General features: G+C 36.7%; 1 protein-coding gene across 4 annotated transcripts in view; it reads right to left on the bottom strand.

Moving 5' to 3' along the window:
- Nucleotides 1–20226, bottom strand: part of LOC131300572 (guanine nucleotide exchange factor SPIKE 1) — a 35590-nt gene extending 15364 nt beyond the window's left edge. Inside the window, exons 1-22 of one of the 4 annotated variants that reach the window (XM_058326477.1) lie at nt 20089–20226; nt 19805–19905; nt 19603–19708; nt 18705–18791; nt 14963–15125; nt 14726–14853; nt 14414–14526; nt 14222–14277; nt 14019–14116; nt 13745–13882; nt 12799–13110; nt 11669–11956; nt 11070–11237; nt 10785–10976; nt 10639–10682; nt 10113–10182; nt 9500–9661; nt 8990–9097; nt 8324–8361; nt 3730–3874; nt 2173–2299; nt 584–777 (exon numbers count right to left, since the gene is read on the bottom strand). In XM_058326477.1, coding sequence (XP_058182460.1) covers nt 584–777; nt 2173–2299; nt 3730–3874; nt 8324–8361; nt 8990–9097; nt 9500–9661; nt 10113–10182; nt 10639–10682; nt 10785–10976; nt 11070–11237; nt 11669–11956; nt 12799–13110; nt 13745–13882; nt 14019–14116; nt 14222–14277; nt 14414–14526; nt 14726–14853; nt 14963–15125; nt 18705–18791; nt 19603–19608 — 2637 coding nt within the window. In that variant the 5' untranslated portion in view covers nt 19609–19708; nt 19805–19905; nt 20089–20226. Of the gene's footprint in view, nt 1–583; nt 778–2172; nt 2300–3729; nt 3875–8323; nt 8362–8989; nt 9098–9499; nt 9662–10112; nt 10183–10638; nt 10683–10784; nt 10977–11069; nt 11238–11668; nt 11957–12798; nt 13111–13744; nt 13883–14018; nt 14117–14221; nt 14278–14413; nt 14527–14725; nt 14854–14962; nt 15126–18704; nt 18792–19602; nt 19709–19804; nt 19906–20067 lie in introns of all 4 variants that reach the window. The other 3 variants (XM_058326479.1, XM_058326476.1, XM_058326478.1) reach the window with 3 other exon arrangements.
- Nucleotides 20227–27591: the final 7365 nt, after the last annotated feature.

Here is a 27591-nt window from a genome sequence, read left to right on the forward strand (position 1 = left end):
AAATCATGAAAAACCTTGAAAGACTTGACTCCAAAATAAAACCACAAAGGGAAAAACAAAACAAGCTCAACAAATCATACGGGCATCACTGAATTTCAAGGTGCAAGAATTGGATATAAAAGAAATAGGTAGATGTGTGTTTAGAACAGTATTGATAAGAATGATAAGGGTAACCATAGAGTAAGGTGGTTCAATCACATACGATGAAGACATGGTAAGGAAGAGTGATAGTATGGCAACAATAGGAGGAAATTACACTGTTAAAGGCATCCAACTCAAAACCAATTGGCAATTAGTAGAGAGGACACCCAGGGTCATATACTAGTTTTGGAGGAGATAATTAACCGACATGGGACAAGCTCCAACAATCCCCCGCACGTGCGACCCCCGACTCGCATGTGGAGAAGCAAACAAACGATCCATAACACTTGGATCGCAACAAAATTTGTTAATTTAGCTTAACATGTCCCTTGACAGAGCAGAATGGTGAATAATGATTTGTGTAACCTATCCCAATTGTTGTAGACACAAGGCTTGGTTTGATATGTGTAACGGTGTAAATGACAGCAAAGAAAAAGCCTACCAATTCAAAAACTTGGCGAGGCTCGATAACAGACAAAAGATCGTAGCAAAAGAATGCCAAGCTGCTATTCAAACGCTTAGCCAAGCTCAATCCCTTCTTGCAACGCTCATGTACTTCTGTTAGAAGGCAATCATACAATTGCATTATGCATCTGAAAACACCTTCTTTCAACTGCATTGGTGGAACATCTTCACCTGTTGCAGAAAATGATAAAAACTTTTAAAAATAGTGTCCCTAGCGCCAATAGGACAGACACATACAAGTGAAACTAAAGCTATTCACAGATTATGAAAGGAAAAGAGCATAAGTACTTTAATGATCAAGTTACCATATAAACACTAAAACTGTAGCCACAAATTTTGAGATCTTGATCCCCCAAAAAGGTTGATATGTTTAATTCCAAACACCAAACATAGCATACCAAACCAAGCTAATCATCTTTCTGACTCAATATATTACCTAGCATATTTCCCAACAGAAAAACTCAAATTTTGTGATGTAAATTCTAGAAAGGGTGAAGTTTATATGTACCTTAACATATTCTGGTCCCGAAGGGAACCACCCAACACTGTAGGTCAAATTATTGGTATAAATAAACTTAAATACAAGTCTCATTAACTTACTCAAAAAGTAAAAGCACGTCAACGGCTTCTAATATTTGGAACTGACAAGGCTACAGCCATGCTATTAGGTTATTCGGCCCGAGCATGAGGTGTATACAATGCTTCCTGGAATGTGAATCAATCAGGTATGTGGAATGGAAGTGGGAACATGACATGCCAAGTGCTCTAAAATGCGGTGCGAAAGGTTTACATGTGTGAGGATTACGGTATTTAAAGTTGAGATACATCTGAAACAAAGTGGTAAGATTTTGATACATATGAAGTCACCCTTCTTTGTATGTTGCAGTATGGTGCTTCCAGAATCAAACTATCTTTGGTGCTCAATAATACCCAAGAGAAAAGAGTTACCGGTACAGAAAGTGTTGTTAACCTTCCATAGTCAAGAAGTTGGAATGTGAGGAGGGAAGCCCCATAATTGCAATTAAACCTTCTTCAATATTCTTACTAACTTGTGAAATAAACTCAAGGATCAAATCTCCAAATAGCTAAATGGGCGGTTTGTGAAACAATATTTCTTCTTAAAGTGGTAGAATCACTCCATATACAGAAAATCAACATTTTTTCTTAAAGTGGTAGAATCAATTCATATACAGAAAATCATAGAACATTCCACATCCCACTTCAAAAGGCTGAAGGAATGGCAAAGAGAAATAAGATGTTTTACTCTCGATGATAAGATGTATAATCCTGGTTTCTTTATATTTGAGTAGTATAAACTATAAAGATCTTCGCCTTGGTTTGAATTCTTTGTGATCCATTGATCAAATTTCCCGGATATATCCCACTTTCATTGTTTAACCAAATAAACCTCAACCATATATTATGGACTTCAATAGTTCCTGAATTTGTCAAATATTTCCTGTAAGTATTCCAAATTAAGTCACAGAATGTCTTCCAGTGAAAAACAGAAAGAGAATGTTTCTGTTCAATTCAAGTCATCGGACCTTTTTCAAAACTAACACTTACCAAGAGGAATGTTGTGATAGAACAGCCGAATTTGCTCCAAAGCCATTGATTTCACAACTAATTCGAGGAAAAACCAAGCCATTGCCAAGACATCATCGTATACAGGCCCTACCCGATAACCTTTGGCCTACAAGATAAAGTCCTATCATTAATACAATTATCTCTATTGAAAGAAAACACCAATGTGATTAACAGAGCAGCTAGTTTCAACAAATCAAAGGTGCACGACACCCAAATACATTGTATATTACACCAAACACAACCCAAATACAAACGAATTATCTTAATCTTATTAATATCATATCATAACTGGTAAAAAAAATGACTCCAGTTGTTGGATTGAAGTCAAAACACTTATACTGGATGTTGATTCTGATTGTGATACTGAGAACAAGAGTCAATATACAAGTTGCTATGCTAGTACTTCTACTGAAACAACGTGTTTCAGCCTGATTTTTTTTTTTGATCCAGGCTAGGAACCAAGCATAGTCAACTAAATATTCTGAAGGAGAGTATAATCTATGATATTTCAGCTATTTTCATTAGTTGTCATGGGTTAGTTTGGTAATTTCAGAACTTTTTGAAAATATGATGCAGCATTTTGGGGTCACACAATGGTTGTTACGTGGGTCAGATTAAGCTTGGGGTTTTATAGTCTGATCTGGTGTTGTACACGTTCTAGAAGTCAAAAAGTTTAGCATTTTTCACACAAGAATCCCTTGGGAAACAGAATTCCTAGGATCACTCAAAATTCAAGTAAAGAAATATACAAATTTCTTTGACTGAACCTAGAATCCCCAAGGCAATATTCCCAACAGGGGAAACACCAGGCTCCACCACCACTGCACTTGCACTGGTATAACCAACCGCTACAAAGACAGACCACATAATTCCACCTACCCGTAAACAGTACCAATTGCCCGTCAGTGAATGCAAGTCCCGCAGGCTGCGAGTGGAAAAAACAAGCCATCCTCACCATTACTACCACTCAGAGACATAATGTTTACCACTGTTCTCAGATTCCGTGATTTTGAGAGCCACTCACCAGGGCTCACCACTGATGTTTCCTAAACAGTAAACAGATTTTCAAGTGGCAAAAGGACTTAATTTTAGCTTATTCTGTGGACTGGCCAAATGCTATCCATGCCAAAAAGGAGTTGCAATGTTCAAGTCCAGGCTGGAACACGAGTGGCTGTGTCTATGTATGAAACCAAAAAGATTAATAAATTATAGAGTGATGCCTTTTTACAGAAAAATGAACCAAATTCTAACAAAAGGAATATGCAACCAAAGAATGGTTTTATATGTTTCAGGATGGCTCCTTAACATTGTCATAATGTCATGGTATGGCAAAGAAAAACAACCAGTATAGCATTATGATGCAATGAATCGATGTCCTTGTGATTGATGGCACTAGCAACCGAATAAAAACATCAGCATCACCACTTGAACCAAAAGCAGAAAGAAACACCATTGATAAGTCAAAGGAAGCCCACAGAAAATCCTACTTAGAGGATAACAAAGACATTAGCTTAAAGAAAACACAATAAGTCATACCTTACTGCGAGCCAAACTGCCCCACACAGTGGATAAACCAGGATAAACTGGTGGTTGACGACCTCCAAAATCATCAAAAGCATAATCAACATAGTTCACGAGAAAACGATTCCTTTCAGCTTCATCAACCGACTCCTGCTGCACCCTGCCGATTAGATCTCCACATATATCAGTCAGTAGATGCTGAAGAAATCAACAACAAAAAGCCATGGAGCTCAATATATGATATCACTGTCTAAATATAAAAGACACTCATTGGCTAAGTAAATATTGAGCTCCCGTCCAGAACTAATCTCTCCAAACCTCTAGATAACGGCTTCCAATGAGTCAGGCGTACACATTTGTGTGTTGTTAAAGCATCCATCGCAAAGCCAATAATCAATGGTTGGAGAATCTGCTCAGGCAGCCAAGCTTATATACAAATTTTGAAGATCATAATTAACCGATGGGATAAGCTCCGACAATCCCTACCTATGATGCACTGACACTCCTAGAGGTCGCCGTATCGGCGTGTCTGGACACGGGGACACGGCTAGAAACATTTCTGATAGGTGCTGAAAAACACCCATTTACTCCCTCTAATTTAAGCCTTGTTTATCCGTTTACCTTGTTACTTGACGCGTTTTAGTGTTTTATGGTGTTTGCAGGCCTCAAAGACTGATGGGTACGAAAACGTGCAAATTGGGTTGAGTAATAAGAAGATTAAAAGAAGCTTGGGGTCATAATGCAGATTGTCTAAAAGTTGCATGATTAATCTATTATTATCCAAAGTCCACAGGGCCTTAATGTAATTCATGGCTTAAAACCCTACATTACAAAGTATGATACTACTGACATGAGGCGGCAGTTCTTGGACGTGGGGCTCTCGACTGGATCAGTGGATTTTCTAGCATTCCGACCATGACTTCATCAATCCATACCTCTACGGTTCCCATTCCCATGGCCGGCTAAACTCCTTGTCTAGGGGGAAGATGAAACTTCGCGCCAAGTAACCTCTTTTATGCATGGGTTTTGGTTTGTTTTTTGGATTGATTGTAAAACTCAGAGTCCTTTTCGTTTCGATTGAATGAATTGATTTTAATTCTTTCTATCGATTGAGTATTTGTATTTTAGATTTCAAATACCTAGTTTTGCAATGGTTTTCACTGATTGTGGTTGGAGTTCTGAGATAGATTATGCTCGTAAGACGGATCGTGCCGTTTAGTGGCCAGATCGTGCTACTGAGAGACGGTCCGTACTATGGGATAGTCTATGCCTTTTAACAACCCGATTATTTTCTTGACAATTATCGTTAGGATTTGCAAGCCCTAGCGATAATCCCTTTTGATTCGAATAAATAAACCTAACCTATGCATATTGTTGTTACGCGGTCAGAGTGGATTCCAAACCCTAGATATTTTCCTCCATCGTTTTCAAACTTTTTAATTCATAGTTTTAATTTAATTAGGTTATTCCAAACAAACCAAATCAATCAACTCTTTTCTTTCCGAACTAATCTGCAAACTAATCGAATTTGTCGTAACTTAGCCATTCAGTCCCCATTGGAACGATACTCGGTCTTAACCATTATTCTACGGAGTAGTAGTTAATTCTTGATTTTTATAAATTTATTTTTGACGCGGAACGACGCGGTCGACATGCCACATGGCGGTCCAATAATTTAATTTAATTTTGGGAAATTTTTAAAAATGGTCCCTCTAGTTTGCACGAGTTCTCATTTTCGTCCCTCTACTATTAATTGTATCAATTTTAACCCTATAGTTTTCATTCCATCTCAATTTCGTCCTTCTCCCTGACGCCGTCCATGAAACAAACGGAATTGAAGGGCAAAATTGTCATTTTCTCTCACAGAGGGACCAAATTGAAATTTTATGCAAACCAGAGGGATTATTTTTAAAATTTTACATTTTACTTTCGTTTTTTGCAAATAAAATAAAAAAGACCATAAGTAATGTATTTGACAATTGAATTATTTTTTATTGGGTAATCAAACTATATTGAAAATTTTATATTTCATTACACATTACAAAAATATTAGAAAATGCATAAATCAACCCCTTAGCTTATGTCTTTGTATCATGTTCTTATAATCTTCTTATTTTTTCACCCAATAAAAAAAATGTTTAAAATTCGTGTTTATTTGTTATATGAGTGATCTTATGAGTAAGTCCCAAAATAAATACACTTATACCCATATTTTAATGTATTTGATCTCTTAATATTTAATAGTGTTTCATTGCTTAATTAAACACAATTACAAGATTTCTAAATACTACTGAACAACTTTTTCTTTTTAATCATGTGACAAAAAAAATAACGATAGTGAAAATTCAATTGAAAAAAAAAATACAAGACCAAGACAATTAACATAAGGGTTGTTTTTCGAATTTTCTCATATTTTTTGTGATGTATATAATAAAAACTTTACAAAATTTCAACATATTTTTTATTATTCAATATAAAATGAGATGAGAAATATATTATATATGATGTATTTTAAATTTATTTACAAAAACAAAAGTAAAAAACAAAATTATAGAAATAGTCCCTCTAGTTTGCATGAAATCTCAATTTAGTCCCTCTGTGAGGAGAAATGACAATTTTGTCCTCCAATTCCGTTTGTTTCATTAACACCGTAAGTGAGAGGGACGAAATTGAGACAGAATGCAAATTATAGGACTAAAAGTAACACAATTGATACTGGAGGGACGAAAATGAAAATTCATGCAAACTAGAGGGACCATTTATAAAAATTTCCCTTTAATTTTTGGAGTGGGACACGACTGGGGACACGGGGTGACACAGGTGAGACACCGATGGGGACACGGCGGGCGTGCATCAACAATTTTTTTAAAACTTTTTTGGGGGTAAATATGTTATTGCTTAATCTTTTGGGTTAAAACGTATTTAAAACTATTTTAAAACATATATCAACAATTAAAATTTCAAAACCCTAAATCGATAGCTCCTCTCCTCTCTTTTAACGATTGACAACCCTCTCTCCTCTCTCACGATTGACAGCGCCCCCCCCCCCCCCCCCCCCCCCGCCCCCCCCTTCCCTTATATGTATATATGTGTGTGTATTTGATGTATGCATAGACACGGATATAGATGTCTCGTTTTGTTTGAATGGTATTGGAACTATGGATGTTTCGTTTTGTCCACATTTTGTAATTTAAAATTAGAAAAAACATATACATAAATATACAACATGTAAATAAATAAATATACACGTGGCGTGACCCCCGTCAGGTCCGTATCCCCATTTTTTTAGAATCTCCGTGTCCCCGTGTCCGTGTCTATGCATCATAGCTCCTTACACGTGTGACGACTGACTCGCACGTTGAGGGGTAAACAATAGATCCATAACTTATGGATCACAACAGGAAAAAGTGCAGGTATGACACAAACAACAAGAAAATTGTAAGAGAGTCTTGCTCAAAAGCCTCTAAAAGTCTAGCTCTAGTACCATGGTAAAGAATCCACCCCATAACCAATTGGCAACGAATGGAGAGGCCGTCCAAGCTCATATACTAGTTTCGGAGGTTATGAATGACAGATTTGGATTAGCTCGAACGTGCATGAACCAGCAAAGTCCCTATTTACCACCGTTTCCTCATCCCATGTTTTCTCAACTAGTCAAGCTCCATGGGCCATGGCCATGGGAACTGCCATGATATATTTCTCCATGGCCATACAAAACTAGCAAGAGACTGTAAATCTTCCTCCTACAACTTCAAATCAAACCCCAAAAAATCCATTCGATATTAACCGATTAAAAACTCAAAAGGGAGGGAGGAAAGGATCTTGTGAAGTGGCAAGGAGAGATAGCTTAAAACCTTTGACAGTAGCGGAAGGGAAGAAACATTGGAAGAATGGTGAACTTGGTTTAAGACTAACAAAGAAGAGACCAAACCAAAGCTAGAGAGAGAATGTAGCAAATCTATCTTGTTCTGGTATATCCGTTTCATATATGGCTTGGGCGGGTCAAAAAAAAAATCCCTCTTCTAGAGCCATAGAGGAGAACCCACTCCATCTTTCTGTGGCAAAACTTCATCTCTACTATCTCCACTTTGATCGCTGATTCAGAATACGAATGTAACACCCCCAGGCACTTGCCACACAGGCAACCATACCCATGTAACACTGGCAGTGTCCTAGTCAATTCATTCCTTGGTGTGGGCATCAGATCTAACAGGTATGACACCACACAAGCAATGGGAAAACGCCACACAAGCAACTTTCCCAAGACAACGCACCTGTAAGTTCAACTAGCTCATATACCTATATCTCTTTTAGTTAACTATACCATGGGATAAAGCATAATTGCAATGAGTAAGAACACATTAAAACCATCTACTAAACAGACATTAAAATAACCTATCAATCACCCCACATCTCAAAATATAAGCAGCACCACAACTGAAATATGGATCATATTGGATTGAAAGAGACGATATTCCCAGCTGCAAGATTATTCCATTCCGCATAAGATGCCTCATTTTGTACAGACAAACACTAGAACTTCTGTCTATGGCTTGATTACATATAGCACCTAAAAGTCGAAATCATAACCATAACAATAGAAGCATACCTTGTCAAAATGTTAACCATGGCTCTAAACGCAGCTACCTAAAAGAGAAAAGGAAGAGAAATTAAACAGCACTGCTTTGGAAGAAACGCATGCTTTCTGAATTCAAAATAAAGCATTAACTTGTAAACATCTACAATTAAATGCTAAACATCACGGCGCCAGGATTTCGAACAGGTGGGTGGGGGGGGGGGGGGCGCGGGGTTGATGTGGTGGGGGGATGAAGAGATAATTTTTCATTCAAAAGAATACACTCCTTATATTAATATATTTCTTTGTGTTCTAGTATTATACACTATCATCTTTAGACAGCCCACGGCAATAGTAAAATGTGAATTTATTAGACATTTTTCTTCAATAATGAAACAAACATGTACATACTTCTTGTCCACATAAGTAATTCAGAAAATTTCGTAAGGTGATGTAATATGACTTAAATCTTAACCTAGATTAAACCATAAATTCAAAAGTACTAAAATTCAAATTTATACCAAATAATTTAGACATATACCGAATTTTAAATTTTGAAAAATGGGTTGGGCCGGGGCCCCTGCCGGCCCCACTACAGCTCCACCGCTGCGCCTGAGTCATTTCAACTGAAGCACACATGACCAAATTTGAACAATAACACAAACCGCATGTCAAAATGATGCAAAATTGTTAGAGAACCTGAAGAGTTTCTCCACCATTGCCTATAAGATGGAGAAGCATATTCAAGATTGGCTGAAGAAACTGAAGCAGAGCAGTGGAATCAACATTCTTCAAACTGTTGATTGCCTGCAAGAAAAAAGTTCAAACTGTAGATTGGAGGAAAGCAAACAAAACCTGGAGGATATCCTTAACAAGTTGGTACTTATTTTTTCAAATTAGTACTTATTTTTTGAATTAGAGGTGATGTATTGTGCAAGAATGACCTATATCTCGTAAAGCGGGAAATAAGAATCTTAGCGGAACGGGGCCGAAGTGGGTATTGGTATTTCAGACCTTGCCAACTTTTCAAAGAGCATCATTTTAAATAAAGTTACAAATGCTAGTACAGCATCTCAGGCATATTCAGAAAATACAACCACAGATATGAAAAAAGACATGAGAAGCAAAACGCATTACCTAAAGATACATAGAATAATATTGACAAAAGAGAGGAAAGGAAAAAGTGGAGAAGCTAGAAAATAAAAGCACCTCTAAAAGTTCAGACCCCCAGGGAGGACTTGTGCGAAGAGTGTGCCTGTCGTACTCAAGAAAAAAATCTCTAATGCGCTCACTAATGGGATATAATGAAGAGCACAGTCGTAACCGCAATCTGAAGACATTCTGTCCATCCTCCAAGTAATCCAGCCTCTCCTGCACAATAAGTCAGAAGCCACGATGGCCGAGTCAGCCCAGGGAGAAAAATATAGGCAACTGTCAAACTAATGCGGACAGTACTATAACACATTTAGCTCTATGTGCTTGAAAACAATTCAATGTCTAAAACATTTTTCATGCCTAGCAATTAACCCGGGAAATATGGAGAGGGAAATGTTTGCTTTTGAATTATTGAGACAGTTGAAAATTGGAGATAGAAGGAATCCATCCATGAACTTGGTGTAAACTAACTTATGTGCTTCTTTTCCATAGATATGGTGCATCAACCCACCAGACATGACGTCAAGATTTTGTGAGACATCTACCGGAACTTCCAAACATTGAATCATACAAGATGTGAAATTCACTCAAAATGAAGACATAATTCCAGAAAATTGAGATTGGAAACTACCATATAAACTACAATGAACAAATGCTGTCAATATACCTTGCCAGTTTCCTGAAGATAATGTGGAACCAGCTCTTTCATAATTGGTAAAGAAATTTCAGATCTCAATCTGTACAAATCACAAGAATTGCGAGTTATTAGTTCACGATGCTAATACAAACCATAACAAAAATTGCCACTAACGCCCTTATGAGAAAAATAAAAGGGGGAACAGATTGATATGAAAGAAGTTTAAGTCTGATTGGCCCTTTGTGACTTCCCACCTAGTTCGCCCCTATTACGTGGTATACAAGCGATGTATTAGCCTATTCGGAGGAAAATGGAGGAAACATCAGCTCAGGTCCAGGTTATTCAGGCTGGGACCTCCATATCAGACGAAGCAAACCCGAGCTGAGAGATATGTCAGTACCTTAGGTGATGGTCAAAACGTGGTCAAGAAGGAAGTTAGCTCAAACAAGGGAACTAATTCCTATTAATTGCGGGTTAAGGAACTAGGTGAACAATGCATAATTGAATCTGTAGAGGGCAGGAGTGTTAATGCCTAATTGGGGGTGCAAAAACATACTGGGCATGCGTGGACAATGGCAGCGCTGCATAACCAATTACCACCTGCAAGAGTGAACACGATTGCCATTTAAAAAGATAACAATATGAGTAGAACTTTAACGCACACGAGAACACACAAAAAGGAAAAAACACAATAGGACTTGCTGGCTTTGGAGCTTCCAGTTTTGTTTGAAGGTCAACATGATAGAAAGTGAATAAAAGGTGATGCAACGGTGTCCAAATAGCAGGGAGGGAGACTTTAATTTCATCATGGTAGCAAGCAACCCTAGCCCCAACAGCAACTTGTGTCTGAGCCCATTTTTGAAGCAACACACCTGGTTCCCTTGGATGCATTGCCTAGTCAATAATGTATCATAAATCAAATTTCAGATTGAGAGAAGAGAAAACAATAATACAATGAAAAAGAACTAAAAAGAACCACCAATCTACCTCCAAAGGCTGCCTGCGAACATCTGCATCATCCTTTCTGTGTTCAATCCGTATGAACAAATTCCTTTTCCTACTCAAAGTAACTGTCAATGGATACACATAAAGGCAATGAAAAAGCTGCAAGAAAGGCTCATTTCTTGACATCGTCCGGAAGTCGAAAGCCTGGAACTGCATATGTACAACAATAAAACATTTTAGTTAAAGTGGGCAACATACCAATAACAAAGCCACCACTCCCTTGGTGCGATAAAGCATCCAGATTAAGAATTATGGACACAGTCCTATCTCAAATTAACAACAGTTCAGGGTACATTTTTAACTTAGAAGCACATGCTTGATCATTTTACCTCAGGTAGTTGCACTTTCAAATAAAAATTTAGAACATATCATTGGACAGTTATGATTCTTTCCTTATTTTTGTTGTTCTTCCTCCACGATATGGGCCGAAATTTCCAGACCAATAGAAGCTTCAATTGCTAAGTTAAAAAAGGCTTATGAAAGAAGGGGAAACAAGCAAATCATATGCTACACGAATGTCAGTTTTCTCACACCAGATGTGCTGCAAGTAGAACAAATTATGAGAAATGTGCACAACTTACATCATCAGCGCTGATATCTGGATTCGATTGAGCATTCAATCCATTTCGATGGATTTCCTTTCCGTCAAATGAGTTCCACTTGGAATCACCTGTACGAGACCCATCAGAACCATTACTAGGGCATTTTGTAAAGGGGCCATCAGCTGTTCGGTCACCAGTGTCAACAGAATCATTGGTAACACTGCCACTTTCTGAAATATTTTCAAAGTCAACAGGTCCAGCTTGGAGCTTTTCAATTTCCAATCGTAAGACTCCTTTCACTGGTTTATGCACCTTGCGTTTGGGATCCTAAACATTAGGGGGAAAATCAGGGAGGAAATCTAGTGTTAGGTAGAATGAAAAACCTGGAAAGTCATTCACAGCTGCAACTAATTACTATGCACAGCAGTGTAGCATCTTCTATCTCAAAGAAAAAAGGTGCTCCACATGCTGTATGCAATCCTCCAACCAAAATTCACTATCAGCAAAAGAATACTTAATTTATTCAGTTCCCTTGTTTTTGAGTATATCTTCCAGTTTGAAGAACCAGACCATGAACCTTTCACTTCTGTTTTCTGTATTTCTCTACTTTTTTTTCTCTCTCTTTTTTCCTTTTTGGTGGTTGTTGCAGCCATGTGCAGATTGCAAGACAAGTCAACTTGATTAATGCTCTAGTTCCACAAAAAGTAGCACTCAGAAAGAACTAAAGAACGAAGGACCAATATTGTAAGGCCATTTAAATAACAAAACCAGTACACCATGCATCTTCCATTGATAGACAAAAAGGGGATCTTATCCTACAAATGAGAACTTTTCGATCGGCATTTAATGCTTCTTCTTCCTGGATGTACCAGATATAAAATGTTTAAGGTCTCTTTTTCATTCACAAAATTAGCACTTAAAAGGAAGCAAACAACTAATCAGCTTAATATGCATTAAAAACTGATGGAGGATTGCAACTATCAAATGAGACCAAGAATGTCATCCCCAAGTTGATAAAAACTTAGTAAACAATCAGGCAAACAACAGTAGATTTGTAGTTAACCAACAAAGAAAAAGAGTAAACAAAGGAAAACTTATGTCAAATGGTTGCATCTACAGCTCTAAACTAATATGGACCCCAACATACAAGACTGGATATTTAGCCACACCTGGAGTGAGTCCTCTGTATAGCCTTCTTTAACTTTGTTCAAGTTTGATATTTCAACAACAACAGAGCTTCCACTTGAGTAACCTGCCTTCCCGTCCAAGGTGATCTTCGCACTTGATTTAGAGACACCTTCTTGGGAAGTTGACCCAGAGATGCTAGGAGCCAGAGGACTACTGGGAGAAGCTGACCCACCAGAAGCCACAGCAATGTTGTTGTCAAACAGTGGAACAATTGCCCAGGCAAAAGACTCTCTATAAGGCATGATTCGAGACCACACTTGAAGTTTCTGCTTTTCTCTCTCGGTTAAGTGAACCTGTTGAGTTAAACAGAATTCAGTCATCAACCGAAAGAAATAAGAGAGAACTTATATCAAGGAAAAAGACACAGCCCAACAAAATGCAACTCAGAGGAATATGTTTCACACAACTTTGGACACAACATGTACGGCAATCTTCATTTTAGTTATTGATACACTTCATTATTAAGAGATACAATCAAAGCCGCAGCAACTGACAAGGATCCAAAGTTAACAAAAAGAGAATGACACCTTACCTAAATTGAAAACTGGTAATGGAAGCATTTTTTTTGTCCAACTTATGAGGTTTATTTACCCAAATACTAGCTTCTTATGGGGGCTTCAAGGGCACAGCAGGTCCCTTTTGGTTGTAAACTGACGCAAATTTCGGTCTTCATCTTATGCACACAGATAACTGGTGAAAAGTATGCTAAAATTGGTCATCATCATTTTCACCTGTGGACAGTATTCTCATCTCATTCAATGATGAGGCCAACAGGAGCAGTTCAAAAGTTTATTTAGGATGAAAAACAGGAATATCAACAAACAGCTAAGATCGAAATTGGAAGCACATAAGCGCCTAACCTCAAAGATGACATAAAATTTAGAGCAAACAATCATAACTTATATTTGAAGATGTTTTGGGACTTACTGGCTCTTTACGTGAATAGACTGAGGGAGCAACTCCACCTTCTTCAGAGGCAGGCTTCTCCAACTGAATCAGCAGAGAAACTGATGCTGATGGAGCATCCAAATAGAAAATACCACGTGACTCACCGGAACTATTGGCCTGGCATGGTGACAACAGAACCAGTAAAGTGCTTATTTTTCTGTTTCGCCTTAAGATAGAGAACCCAGCATATCACAAAAAGCATTTAGAGAGAAAATGTGTGAAGATTGTGCATCACCGAAAAGCTATAGCTTACATCCTGCATTTCAGATGGTAATATTCGGAAGATGAAATCCTCTGATAATTTCTCTCTTCTCTCCCGATTGTATAAACAAATTGTCCCATAAAACGGCTCTACAAAAAAAAATAAGTATGTCAGAGATTGAAACAAATAGGAAATGAATTTAGGGAATGAGGAGCTAATCAATAGCACACCACTACCCAATGGTTAAAGCTTACCAACTAGTCCTGCTTGAAAAGATAAGGATAAGACTTTCACGGAGATCTTCAATCCACTGAGACAAAAACATAAAAAAAATGCAAGCATAGGCATATGAGAGAGAGAGAGAGAGAGAGAGTAAATACGAATTAAAAAAATAAAAACAGCGCAATAATTTTACAAATTTCATAATCTACGATAACTGGCCAAACCTGCCATACTGAGCAATATGAGCTTCTGGAATTCTTTGCCCAAATATCATTGACCTTTCATTTTCCCAATCAAAAACAGGTTCATAAGCAGGGAGAGGAGATTCACCCAGATGCTGTAAAATACAACTATTTAGCTCTTCTTTACTAGAAAAGAGCCACATAAAAACCAAATGAAATATGAATTCACAACATACAAAATAGACTGGTACCACATGCTTTAGGTTCGATCAAATTGGTGAAGTAAGACAAACCACAATTAAAGAGAAAGAACTTATGATGCATACATATCCTAGAAACATGATCCCAGTATACCTTTGAAACTTTTGAATGCAGTGATTCAGAGATGGTAGCATCTGTAAACTGCCTCCCTGAGGTGCTGGGGATGTCATCATCAGTAGCATCATCAATCTTAGTCTGCCTGGCACTGGCAAGATGAATTTCTACAGATAGACCAGAAAAGTATCTGAATGAGCATATATAATATTTTTATTAATAGGTACATATCTGGTGGAAAATTATTTTCTTTACCAGCATTTGTTTCTTTCCTACCTGTTTCAATATCAGTATCAGGCCCCTCAAATATCTGATTCTGAAATGAAATGGGGCTAATGCTATCATAGCGTCCATATTTGTTTTCATCCTTTACCCAGTCAGTCCTGTAGCATTGAACAAGTTCGTTCAGATGTGGCCACTGCTCCAAATTTTCATCAAGCTGCAGAAAAATCCATAAAGAATATAGTTGGGCAAAAAGTTAATGAAAACATTATTGAGTTTATTTACTACTGCGTAATGAAGTGTACAATCATGACGAAATCATTTAGTAAATAAGGAGTTCAGATAATGCAAAGGGAAGCAACTGCAAAGAATAACACAAGTAGGAGCTTCTAAGTTACTTTCTCTCCGTGCTGCAAGCTCTACAATACATGAGTGTTTGTAGGTGAATTCAAAGGGGACCACAATAAATCAGGCGGGAATATTAACTTTCCGTAATCTGCTTCAAATTGTCTATGTTAGGGCTGGAGACAAAATTTCGTCTCCGTCTGAACGATGTAAAATTGTGTACCAAAAGACCGACTTGCTTTTTGTCTTCAATTTTCTTTACTGGCAACAAAAAGTGTTTTTTGTTGTTTCCGTCCAAAGATTATTAAATTTTCGAAGTTTCCAAAAAATAACCAAAAAGTATGCAAAATTGGATTTTCTCGTTTTGCAAAAACATGTTACGGTAACGGAATAACATGCAAGTGGATGGTAGCAAACTTAAGTTGCTCAGATCATGGTTCCACTCCTCTTTATAACAAAAAGTTACTCTTTTGTCACTCAAAAGAGGCTACATTACGTCACTCCAAAGACTCCAAACAAAGCTCTGCATCTTATCTTTCCAAGACCAACATTATCAGATCCTATCTCTCCAAAACGGCAAAACCATAGTCTCTATTGCATCTTTTTCGTTTTTCCTACCTTGTCTAAGACTGCCCCATGCCATCTAACTCCCCTCTCCCAAGACCCCATGCAACTCAAATAAACCAAACAAAATATCAAACCCCATGCCAAATCATTGATTACTAGATTGGCCTTCTATTTTTGTTGATGGGTTGTTTCTAGTATCAAACCCATGCCATACTAAATTATAAACAGGGAGGGTAAGGAAATATGAGCGAGAGAGAGAGAGATTTTGCAGGTTGTGTAATGTGGTTAGCTTTGTAGGTGCGTGAGAAACTTCACCCAATAAGTTTTTATGTGGGAATAACTAGAAACAAAAGGTATATTATTCAGTCACTAAACATGGTTCCAAATTGTGTTTTCCCAATTTTTTGTCAAACTATTTGCCTATACCATGCATTAACGGAAAACATAAACACAAAAATCATCAGAACTATATCTTTGTTTCCTGTAAACAGAAAATTTACTCTATCACCAAAGGATACCAAACACTTTTAAGTTTAATAGTGTCCTTGTAAATATGTCGACTTTGTTCAGTAGGATGGTAGCACAAACAATCATTTATTTCTTCTACAAGAAAAATACGCAAGAGAAGAAGATAGAAAATAGACAAAAAAAAAAAAAGTGCCACCAGAGCACCAACCAAGTACAAATAGACAAGAAAAAGAAGAAAAAGATGGAAAATGACAGAAAGAATGAATAATAGAAAATAAAGAGAAAAGAGTATCCCAAGCCACAAAAACAAGCTTTCCTCTTCCTCCCACCACATATATTGCGATTTTTACAATTTCAGTGTTTTTTATCAACCTCAAAAAAGTGTCTTCCTCAGTTAATGGAAACCATACAATGTTCTCTAAACCATCAAACTTCTCCCTAATCCACTCTGAAATTTCTTCTTGTGCTCCCTTTACAAGAAAAACAACGGCTATTCCGTTTTCAATCGCTACTCATGCGTCCTCGCCACAACTCTGGTTGTTGCTTCTTACCTGACCTCTTATTAGCCCTTTGCTTCAAGCCCCTAGTTATCTTTGTAAGATCCGGTCCCTCCTCAACCTACTTCCTCTGCTCTGAACATCTTTCCACACCAAAGCAACCTCTTCTCACTATGTGAACTTCTACAACCTGCCCCTTTCAACCCTCAAGCTACAACAACACTAAAATACTTACAGTTCTTACCAAATTTTGATCCACAGTAACAACAAATTTTTTGGTTTATATTTTTTCCTGTATGCAAATAATCCATTTATGATTTATCCATTATATCAGTGTGTTTAATTAATAACTGATAAGCCTTTTCCACAATTCTTCAATTATTTTGTGTGTTCCAGAGTTTTACTGAACGTGTCCAAAAAGTTTCTTCATTCAATATTAGCCTACAAAATAAACTACGACATGGAGATCCCTTATCCGTATTCTAGTCCATGTTAACCGTTGATGTCATGAGTAGGAAAGTCGATCCTTGATAGGGTCCGTAGGGTTACCTGGATCGCAGATCGGTGCGTTGCGCGGAACAGTTGTGGCACGGTATAGTGGGGGTAGGCTTCTTCAGATCACTTGTTCGGGACGAAATTAGTTCGTTCCGAAAGCTTGGCAAATTTTTTGGATTGACTTAGTACTAGTAGCATCTATGATCTATATATGATATTGTACTTATCAAATCAGCAATGGGATTACTTTTTTTTGAACAGCAAGCAATGGGATTACTTTATGAGGTCTTTTTTGCTACAAGACAATGTACTTATCATTTGTGTACCATTTTTATAGTTGGATCGTCAGAATCTCTGTAACAGATTGCCACAGATTGCCACCAATCCCCGATTAGGATCGTTCAATTAGGATCGTTCAATCTGGATCGCAGTTCGTAACCGGTAAAGCAAATTGTGGTAACCCTCGTAGTGAAAAGGAGGTAGGTCGGTGCACGACTGCACGGTTTTCAAATGAAACCCAATTTCTTCTTATTGAAAGTGCTCGAGTTGGTTTTGGTGATTCTAAAGTTTAGGATTCCAATGTGTGTGTAAACAATATTGATGATGATGGAGGAGGGTTTTTTGTGGGAGGTTAGTGAGGAAGGCAGAAAAAACCATTTGGTTAGCAGGGATAGCATAGGAGGGGAAGGATGCGATGCAATTCTTCGTGTGTAGTTGATAGAGGAGTTATCAATCCCCATAAAAATCCATCTATCACATCCTAGGGCATTTTCCTAGTAAGTCCCTCATATTGTGTTGAAGCATGAGTGGCATTCAATTTTGTGAGCATGTATGAACGGGTAAGGCGTCATTTGCTTATTTGATTCCTTGACTATAATGTTTGCCATGTGCTCCAAATGATTTTCTCGCAAGTGTGATTTCCCCAATGTCGACTTTCTCTTCTTGAAATATCTGCTTCTTCGGAAATCTTAATGGTTGTAAAGTTATTGAACTTTTGTTATTTATTCCTGATGTTGTTTCTTTGAGTGAGGAGGTTGTTTACAAAAGTTTGTCTTTCGTTGTTTCTTCTTGATTTTTTTCTTTTGAGTCCTTCAAATTAAAATCAATGGTCATACACAGAAATGAGTTGTCAACAATTACCGTTGGGGCCCATAAACCAGATATAGTAAAACAACAAACTTCTGAGAAAGTATCAAAACTGCCAATTTACAAAAAAGTTAGTAAAATTTATTGTTGTATACAAAGACTTTGGGAAATAATCACTGACAACTATGCATAAGAAATTCAGATGACAAATGCATTACCAAGCTTGACTCAACCCAAAAATGCAGAACATATAACCTAATCATTCTTTATACAGAAGAGAATAAGAAAAAACAAAGACGTGATATGGACCAATACTGATAAATTGAAACTTAACTCACCAATGGGTTCAAGTTCAGATTAGCAGCAAACGAGCGATGAGGTATTTTCTGAAAACGATTCCCATTGGGGGATGAATTTTCCATGGCCTGAAACCAAGGTTCAAGATCAAGAAAAATCTCTATACCGCAAATGCAAATCAGAAACAATCATCCCATTTGTTCACAAAGGCTATGAACTCACACACCCTCAGAAGTCAAACCACATTAGCATACTCACTCATCACATAAATTCCAGAATAGCAAACAAATGATGGGTCAATATGTGTTGAATAGCTTGATATACATTGTTAGGCTCATTTCCTAACAGCTTAAGCTTTTGGGACAATTGCTAACTTAACATGGTATCAGAACTCCAGTTGCGATAGGTCTTAGCGTCAAGTCTCTATGTTTGCATTTGGATTCTCGTTTGCATTATGTTTATCCCCTTTTGCATTCTTTCCCAGTATGTATAGATGTTTGCACCTCCACGTGCATGACATGGTTGCACGCTTGCACGTGAGAGTGTTGAATAGCTTCATATACATTGTTCAGCCCATTTCCTAACAGCTTAAGCTTTTAGAACAATTGGTATCTTAAAGAGTCTCCTTTTATGGTTCTTCGGTAGTATCTCGGCATGTACAGGGACAATCATTTCCGCAGCTATAAATCGTGGAGGGACTCGTGATGAGTAACTTAAAATCCGCTTAAAAAGAATTTAACCATATCAAAGTCACTGAATACCGGTTACTACAACAAGAAAAAACAAGCTACAAGTTAAAAAAAATTGCAAAATGATCACTATATAAAGGTAGCATTCTCTATGAAATTGCCTACATAATGTTTTACTAAAACACATTGCAAAAATCTGAAATGGAAACAAACAAGAAGAAGATAAGAGGAAATGTGAATACATACATACATACATACCAACTGAGCAAGAAAATGATATAATGGGAATGCGGCTTCACCTGCTCCACTATGAGCTCTTAAATCATCGGATCTGCAAATCCTCAATCTCTTTCTAGCTGCAGGCCCTCCAGTGAACGATTAAAAAATACCCAATTGAGCACTACTTATACGTACACGCATACGTATATACGCAGAGAGAGAGAGAGAGAGACCAGTGTCTGAAATTAGGAAAACCCAACTGGGATCTGGGTTGACTGAGAGTGCGGGGTTTTCTCCGTACCGAAATTTCGCAAAAAAGACTCAATGTATGCGCCTGTCAGTCGAGATGGACACACAAGTGAACTCCATATATGTATATACACACATACAGAGATAAAAAGCATGTAATTATATAATGTGTATAGGGGTGAGTGGAGTACAGATGAACACACTGCCAATGAAAAGAACAGAAAAGGGAGAGAAAATGTAACCCTACTTCAAAGTCAAGTAAGCTTACCCGTGCTGAGCAATCAAATTGGAGGCGAAAAATAGGAGAGAGAGAGAGAGATGCAAGTATGCGTATGGATTTGAGTATGCGTAGATTTGGAAAAAAGGTTGCGACCCCTAGATGCGTGGGTGGGGGTGGGGGTGGGGGTGGGGGGTGTTCGGTTTGGTGAGGCTGTCGCGACACTGTGCACAATTTTAGGGATCAATGGGAAGTGCTTGATGACTAAATTTGACTTCTGTCTATTCGAGGGGAACTCCTAAATGCACGCCAAAAGGGTCTTATAGCAGCGGTCAATTTGGGTGAGTTCAACTACTCTCTAAACGGTATTTTGGTATTTTAGCCCAAAGATACTTACTAGGGCTGTTACGAACCCGATCGGACCGAAAAAAATTGACCGATCGGTTTGGTTTTCAGTCGGTCCAGGGGCATTTTTTTGGTGGTTCAAGGTGGACCGAACGGAACCTAGGTCGGTTCGGTCTCGGTTTTCTAAAAATCTATACAGACCGAACCGACTGAACTGATGTAGGACCGAACCGACCGAATAATATATATATATATATATATATAGACACACATAAATCATTTTAATCTTTTGGCTCTTACTGTTTTGAATTGTTAACTTCAAACAAAATTTTGAATTACACCGGCAATAATTACAAAATCAAACAATATTTTGAATTGTTAACTTCTGGCTTTTACTGTTTTTTTTTTTTTGAATTTCATTGCTTGATTTATTTACTTTTTTGCACGATTTTTCAATCGATTGCTCTCTCTGTTGTAAATTACTTTAACTCCTCCAAGTTGTATACACTAGTGTAGAAGATATTTCCAATCGATTGCGGAAAAAAAAATAGGTGGAAGAATACTTGTAAAAGTTGTAATTGTTTGAGCATACTTGTTGTATTTTTTGTTTCAATTGGTGTTTGAAAAAAAAAAAAAGGTACAATGGCCCAAATATGGGTGAAAAAATGGCCCAAACATGGGTGAAAAAATGGCCCAAACATGGGTGATTGACTTAAGGTTGAAAATTGTCCAAATATAGGTGAGAAACATGTGAAAATGGCCCAAATATGGGTGAAAAAATGGCCCAAACATGGCTCGTAGTCTATTGTTAGTTTTTAAAAATGGCCCAACTAAGGCCCATTTCGGGTGGACCAAACTCCCTAAAATCCCCGACCGAACCGAACTCACCTCGAACCGAACTGAACCAAAATTAATATCGATTGGGATCGGTCCCCGAATTATATACCCCAAACCCGATCGAGGTGCGGCAAATCCACCCCGAACCGACCGAATGACACCCCTAATACTTTCTATTCAGAACAACTAAACCCATTTTTTCTTACTTTTTATTGTCTAAATGATATTTTTGATAATTTTTTTATGGAAACAAGTGGTATTTTGATATCTATAAGAAGACAAAAAAGCATAGCGTAACTCACCTTTCTTCGGTGGCACTGTAATGGTTAAATTCCAAAATTTGAGGTACACGAAGCTAGCCCACCGTTTAAAATTTGAAGGTTTGACACGGACAAAGCTACCTGTCAAATGAGACGACCAATCTCATTTGAACTCATAATTTTAGGGGTTGCTATTCCCGGCCCACAATTTTCTCCATAGAGCCCACTTTCTTCACATAACTCACCTCCCATATTTTAAAATATAATTTTCTCCACCCAACCCATTAAATTCACCAAATCTTCCCATTGTACTCCTCCCTTCTCAAAACACTCCATAGCCACCACGACCACAGCTACGAACACCGCCGCACCATCGCCACTCCCTCCCCTCCTCTCTTTAAGGTTATTCGCTCTCTCTCTCTCTCTCTCTCTCTCTCTCTCTCTCTCTCTCACTGTACAGTTCAAAATCGAAAACCGAAACCCAAAAAAGTTCGAAACCTTCACAAAAAAGTTGGAAAATCGAAACCCAAAAATTGAAAACAAAATCCACCTAATCAATTCAAAATCGAAAATCAAAACCCAAAAAAGTCCAACAATTGGAAAGAAGAACTCAGACAACGATGACCAACTTTTAGTATCTAAATGTTGATAATATGGCCATAAATTGACATTTCTATACTGAACAAGTATACGTATTCGGTGTTTAGATGTCGAATTCAATACAAAGAGCTTGATAAAGATTTACGGCAAGTAATTGTTGAAATTTCTTATGTTTTTTGGTAACCAAAAACCAAATTACTTGCATATTTTCGGTATGAAAATGTCGAAATTATGAGAAAATTCAATGAGAGCTTGAAGAAGAATTACGGCAAGTAATTGTCGAAATTTGTTAAGAATTTTCGATAAGCAAAAACCGAATTAGTTGCATGTTTTCGGTATGCAAATGTCAAAAAAAAATACAGTTTGTCGGACCTGGAAATTTGAAATTCTGGATTGAAAATTTTGTGTTCAATCGGGGAAACTTACCTATTAATGTGAGTTCGGCTCCCAAGGTACAATGTTTGTCATAACACCTTTCTCCTCAACCATTGTACTATTGCCGATAGGATTTGATACCATTTCCATTTCAAAATCAAAACCTATAAATGGGTCAATTTATTTTCATTTTCAATGGAAGGAGAAGAACCTTCCATTGATACAACAACGAATCCTTACTTCTCCATTGAGATGAACAAATGAGAAGCTTGAGAGATGAAGAGTGAGAGGGAGGAGCCGAGAGATATGACAATGAAAGAGCCGACTGGTTCGGTTGTTTTTGAATGTAATGAGGGGGAAGTGACGAAGAAGATGATGATGGATTGTGTGTAAAAAGTTAGAAGGTCAATTAGATTCTTTTGCATTGGGGGTCATGCTGTAATTAGTTGAGAAATTTTAGCGGGCTGCATGGAGAAAATTGTGGCTACGAATAGCGGCTCCTAATTTTAATATCCTGATTCGTTTAAAGACTCTATAGGAGCTATCAAATTCTTTATAGGGAAAATTTAAAAAAATCCCTTGAATTTTTAGAATTTAACAAAAAAATACATAAACTTTAACTAATGACAAAAAGACCCATGAACTTCCTATTCCGCTAACAATTAAGCTCTCATCGTCCAATTTCGTCAATATATAACAGATGGACCTAATAGAATGCGTTAACCTTCCCTTTTTTTTACTTTCAAAAATTACTTTTAACTCACTTTTTTAAAATAATAAATAAATATGCAATAAAGTTTTTCCTCTTACTATTTATCAAAAATTAATTTAATCCCATTTTTGACTATTTACAAAAATAAATTTTAATTACCCACACACAACCCCCCCCCCAAACCTTTCTTTTTTGTTCGCTTTTTACTTTCTTTTTTGTTCACTTTTTACTTTTAAAAATTACTTTTAACTCTTTCTTTTTTTAGTAGTAAAATAATGCAATAAAGTTCTTTTTTTACTATTTATCAAAAATTACTTTTACCCCACTTTTTACTATTTACAAAAATAACTTTAGCCTCTATTTCACTCTCTCTCTCTCTCTCTCTCTCTCTCTCTCTCTCTCTCTCTCTCTCTCTCTCTCTTTCTCTCTCTCTCTCTCTCTCTCTCTTTCTCTCTCTCTCTCTCTCTCTCTCTCTCTCTCTCTCTCTCTCTCTCTCCACATGATTTAAGGTTTGGATTTTGAGGCAATCTGAAATTCTCTATCGGTTGGTTGTGGGGTTGATTGGTGGCATGGGGTCGAATTTCTTAAAAAAAAAAAAGAGGAGAAAGAGAGGGAAAGATAAAATTTGAAAGTAAAAAAAAATGGTGTTAAAGTGATTTTCCTAAATAGTTAAAAAAAACTGGGGGTGAAAGTAATTTTTAGAAAATATTAAGAAAAAATATTTTATTGCATATTTATTTGTTACTACTAAAAAAGAAAGAGTTAAAAGTAATTCTTGGAAGTAAAAAGTAAAAAATAAAATGAAGGTTAAAAAAGAGGTTAAAAGTAGTTTCGAAATTCTGAAATTGAGGCTAGGACTTCGCAATTGATTGTAAGGTGGATTGGTGGTGTGGGGTCTAATTTTTTTTTTTTAAAAAGGAGAGAGAGTGGGAAAGGTAAAATTTGAAAGTAAAAAAAAGGGGAGGTTTAAAGTTATTTTTGTAAATAGTTAAAAATGGGGTTGAAGTAATTTTTAATAAATAAAAAAAGAATTTTATTGCATATTTATTTATTTATTTATTAATCAAAGAATAATGAGTTAAAAAAATTTTGAAAGTAAAAAAAAAAGGAGGAAGGTTAAAGTCTTCAGGTTGCTCCATCCATTTATAAATTGACGGAATTGGACAGTGGGGGCCTTATTGTTAATGGAATGGTAAGTTCAGGTGTCTTTTGTCATTAGTTAAAGTCCAGGTATTTTTTTTGTAAAGTTTCTTAAACTTCAGGGATTTTTTTTGAAATTTGCAATTAGGCCCCCACCATTCAATTCCGTAAATTTGTAATGGATGAAGCTAACGAAAAAGGTTAACCTTACTCTTTTTTTTGACTTCCAAAAATTACTTTTAACTCTTTCTTTTTTAAGTAACAAATAAATATGCAATAAAGTTTTTTTTACTATTTATCAAAAAATTATTTTAACCCCATTTTTTACTATTTACAAAAATAACTTTAACCTCCCTTTTTTTTTTTACTTTCAAATTTTACCTTTCCCACTCTCTCTAACTCCCTTTCTTTTTTTTAGAAATTCGACTCCACACCACCAATCAACCGCACAAGCCACAACCAACTGCCAAAGTCCTAGACCTAATTTCGAAATTATTTTTAACCTTTTTTTTAACCTTCATTTTATTTTTTACTTACTTCCAAAAATTATTTTTAACTCTTTCTTTTTTAGTAATAAATATACAATAAAGTTTTTTTCTTACTATTTCCTAAAAATTATTTTCACCCGCATTTTTTTAACTATTTACGAAAATCACTTTAACCCCCTTTTTTTTTACTTTCAAATTTTATCCTTCCCTCTCTTTCTCCCTCTTCTTTTTTTAGAAATTTGAGCGCACACCATCAATCAACCTCACAACCAACCGATAGGAAATTTCGAATTGCCCTCAAATCTAAACCCTAAATCACGTGAGAGAGAGAGAGAGAGAGAGAGAGAGAGAGAGAGAGAGAGAGAGAGAGAGAGAGAGAGAGAGGTATAATTTGAAAGTAAAAAATAGAGGTTAAAGTTATTTTATAAATAGGAAAAACTAGAGTAAAGGTAATTTTTGATAAATATTATAAAAAAAACTTTATTGCGAATATTTTTATTACTAAAAAAGAAATAGTTAAAAGTATTTTTTAAAAAGTAAAAAGTAATAAAAAAAAGGTTAAAAGAAGTAATTTTTGTAAATAATAAAAATGGGGTTAAAGTAAGGGAAATGATTTTGCCACTCCCAAAAATACACTTGCAGGGAGTGGCGTTAACAAAAAAGGGAGTGACAAAATCAGCAGCCTAAAGTAAATGTTGATAAATGGTAAGGAAAAAAACTTTATTGCATATTTATTTATTACTTAAAAATGAAAGAGTTAAAAGTGATTTTTGGAAGTAAAAAAAAAAATGGCTTCTATTAGCTCCATCTGTTACAAATTGACGGAATTGGATGGCGGGGTCTAATTGTTAACAGAATGGTAAGTTTATGTGTCTTTTTGTCATTAGTTAAAGTTTAAGTATTTTTTGTCAAATTCTTGAAAGTTCGGGGACTTTTTTGAAATTTTACCTTTGCCATTATTATTATTATTATTATTATTATTATTTTACAGAAATTTGTACATTTGCCACCTTCCCGGAAATCATTTCTCGACTGCGTAAAAGTTTCTCACCAGTCACCACTACCAAAAGTCGTCCAAAGTCCCCTCTCTCTCTCTCTCTCTCTCTCTCTCTCTCTCACACACACACACAATAGCGATCCTGTAATAAGTAAGTGTTCCTGCTTCAATTATACAACTTTAATCCAATCACTGCTTCATTGCCGTCGAAAAAACAATATTTTATGTGTATTCCTTCCAATCACCAATCTCTTCAATGACGTGTTTCTTTCCCTCTCCTTAATTTTTGAGAACCCTAGTCCCTGGCTGATTTTGTAGAAATTTTGGATCAAGTTCAAATATTTAAATGCTATTAGGTGCATAGATCGCTCATGTATATAAACTAATCACCCACGCATATTATCTAACAAGTACTTCTAGCTCTTCAACGCTGCTTCTATAATATTAACTAGTACATTATACCACATGAATGCATACATTCTATAAATTTGATCGTTTATAGCAAGGAATCTCTATAAAGTTTCTTTATTATCGTAGTTGTCTTCATTCTCATTGTTTGTGTTCGGTTTCTTGATATTTTGCAATGCATTCTACGTGTTGGTGATGATCGAGACGAAGAAACTCGGCATAGAAACTCAACAGTCCTTATTATATGACACTTTTTATAGAAGCTCTACTACGACTGTCACGACCCAAAATCATAGGTTAAAAATCCGTGACTGGCTAGTGATTGATTTAAGAATCACTTCAGGCCTATACTAACTTATACTAACTCATGTCCGTAAAATCCTTTTATGAAATACCAGTTTAATGAATTGATAAATAAGAGCATAAAAATACATACAGAGTTGTCTAACGTGCAATCGAAATGCATAATCACCTAACGATGCTAAATTACAATATTGTGGCCCACAACTACGGCACCACCAAATAACAACTTTTAATTATTACAATGCCGAATAATGTTATTTATTTCAACAACAGCACAACAATCACCAAATATTAACCACACGCGATAACTACATAGCCAGCTTTATCCCTGTGTCTTGAAATAGTTTCATAAACACAAAACAGTTTTAGTATGTGTCACGAAATATATACCAAGGTTTAGGGGTGTTATCGGTTCAGGGTCGGTCGGTTCGGTCCAACGGTGTTAAAGATCGATCGGGTTCGGGGAGAAAAATGCCAAGACCGATCCCAACCGGAATTACGATCGGTTCAATTTAGTTCGGGGTGGATTCGGTCCGGTTGGAAAATTTGGTTTGACCGAATTGGGCCTAATTGGGCCAAAGATAAAAATTTGAAAATGGGCCAATTAAAAAAAAATGATAGCCAAAATAAGCCCATTCCACCCGTTTTTTTGATAAAGGTATTTCTTTGGTAGTGGGCCAATTTCACCTTTTTTTTTTTAATGGCAAAGGAAGATTTTTGGCCTACATGGCCCAATCTACTGAGAAGTCTTCCACAAATACAAAAAATAGTAAATTATAAGACGCCCTTGTTTTTTAGGCTCGATTTGAAACAAACTCTGAAATATTTTTTCGAACCTGGATGGCTCGAGTATATTGCGTAATGGAATTTTCTACCCCAAAAGCCAAATTGAACTGTTCTCCTCTCTCTCTCTCGATCGATCAAGCATTTCTCTCTCGTACCGGAAAAACACCGACATACCAGCACCACCACCACCACCAACAAACGCCGGAATAGCACCACCAACAACCACCACTGACGTGGCTCAACCGCGCCACCTGCTCTTCCTCCTACCAATTCCACCTCAAGTACGATGGTGGTTCCAACGTT

This window comes from Rhododendron vialii, chromosome 9a (assembly GCF_030253575.1).
Source record: "Rhododendron vialii isolate Sample 1 chromosome 9a, ASM3025357v1".
NCBI lineage: Eukaryota > Viridiplantae > Streptophyta > Magnoliopsida > Ericales > Ericaceae > Rhododendron > Rhododendron vialii.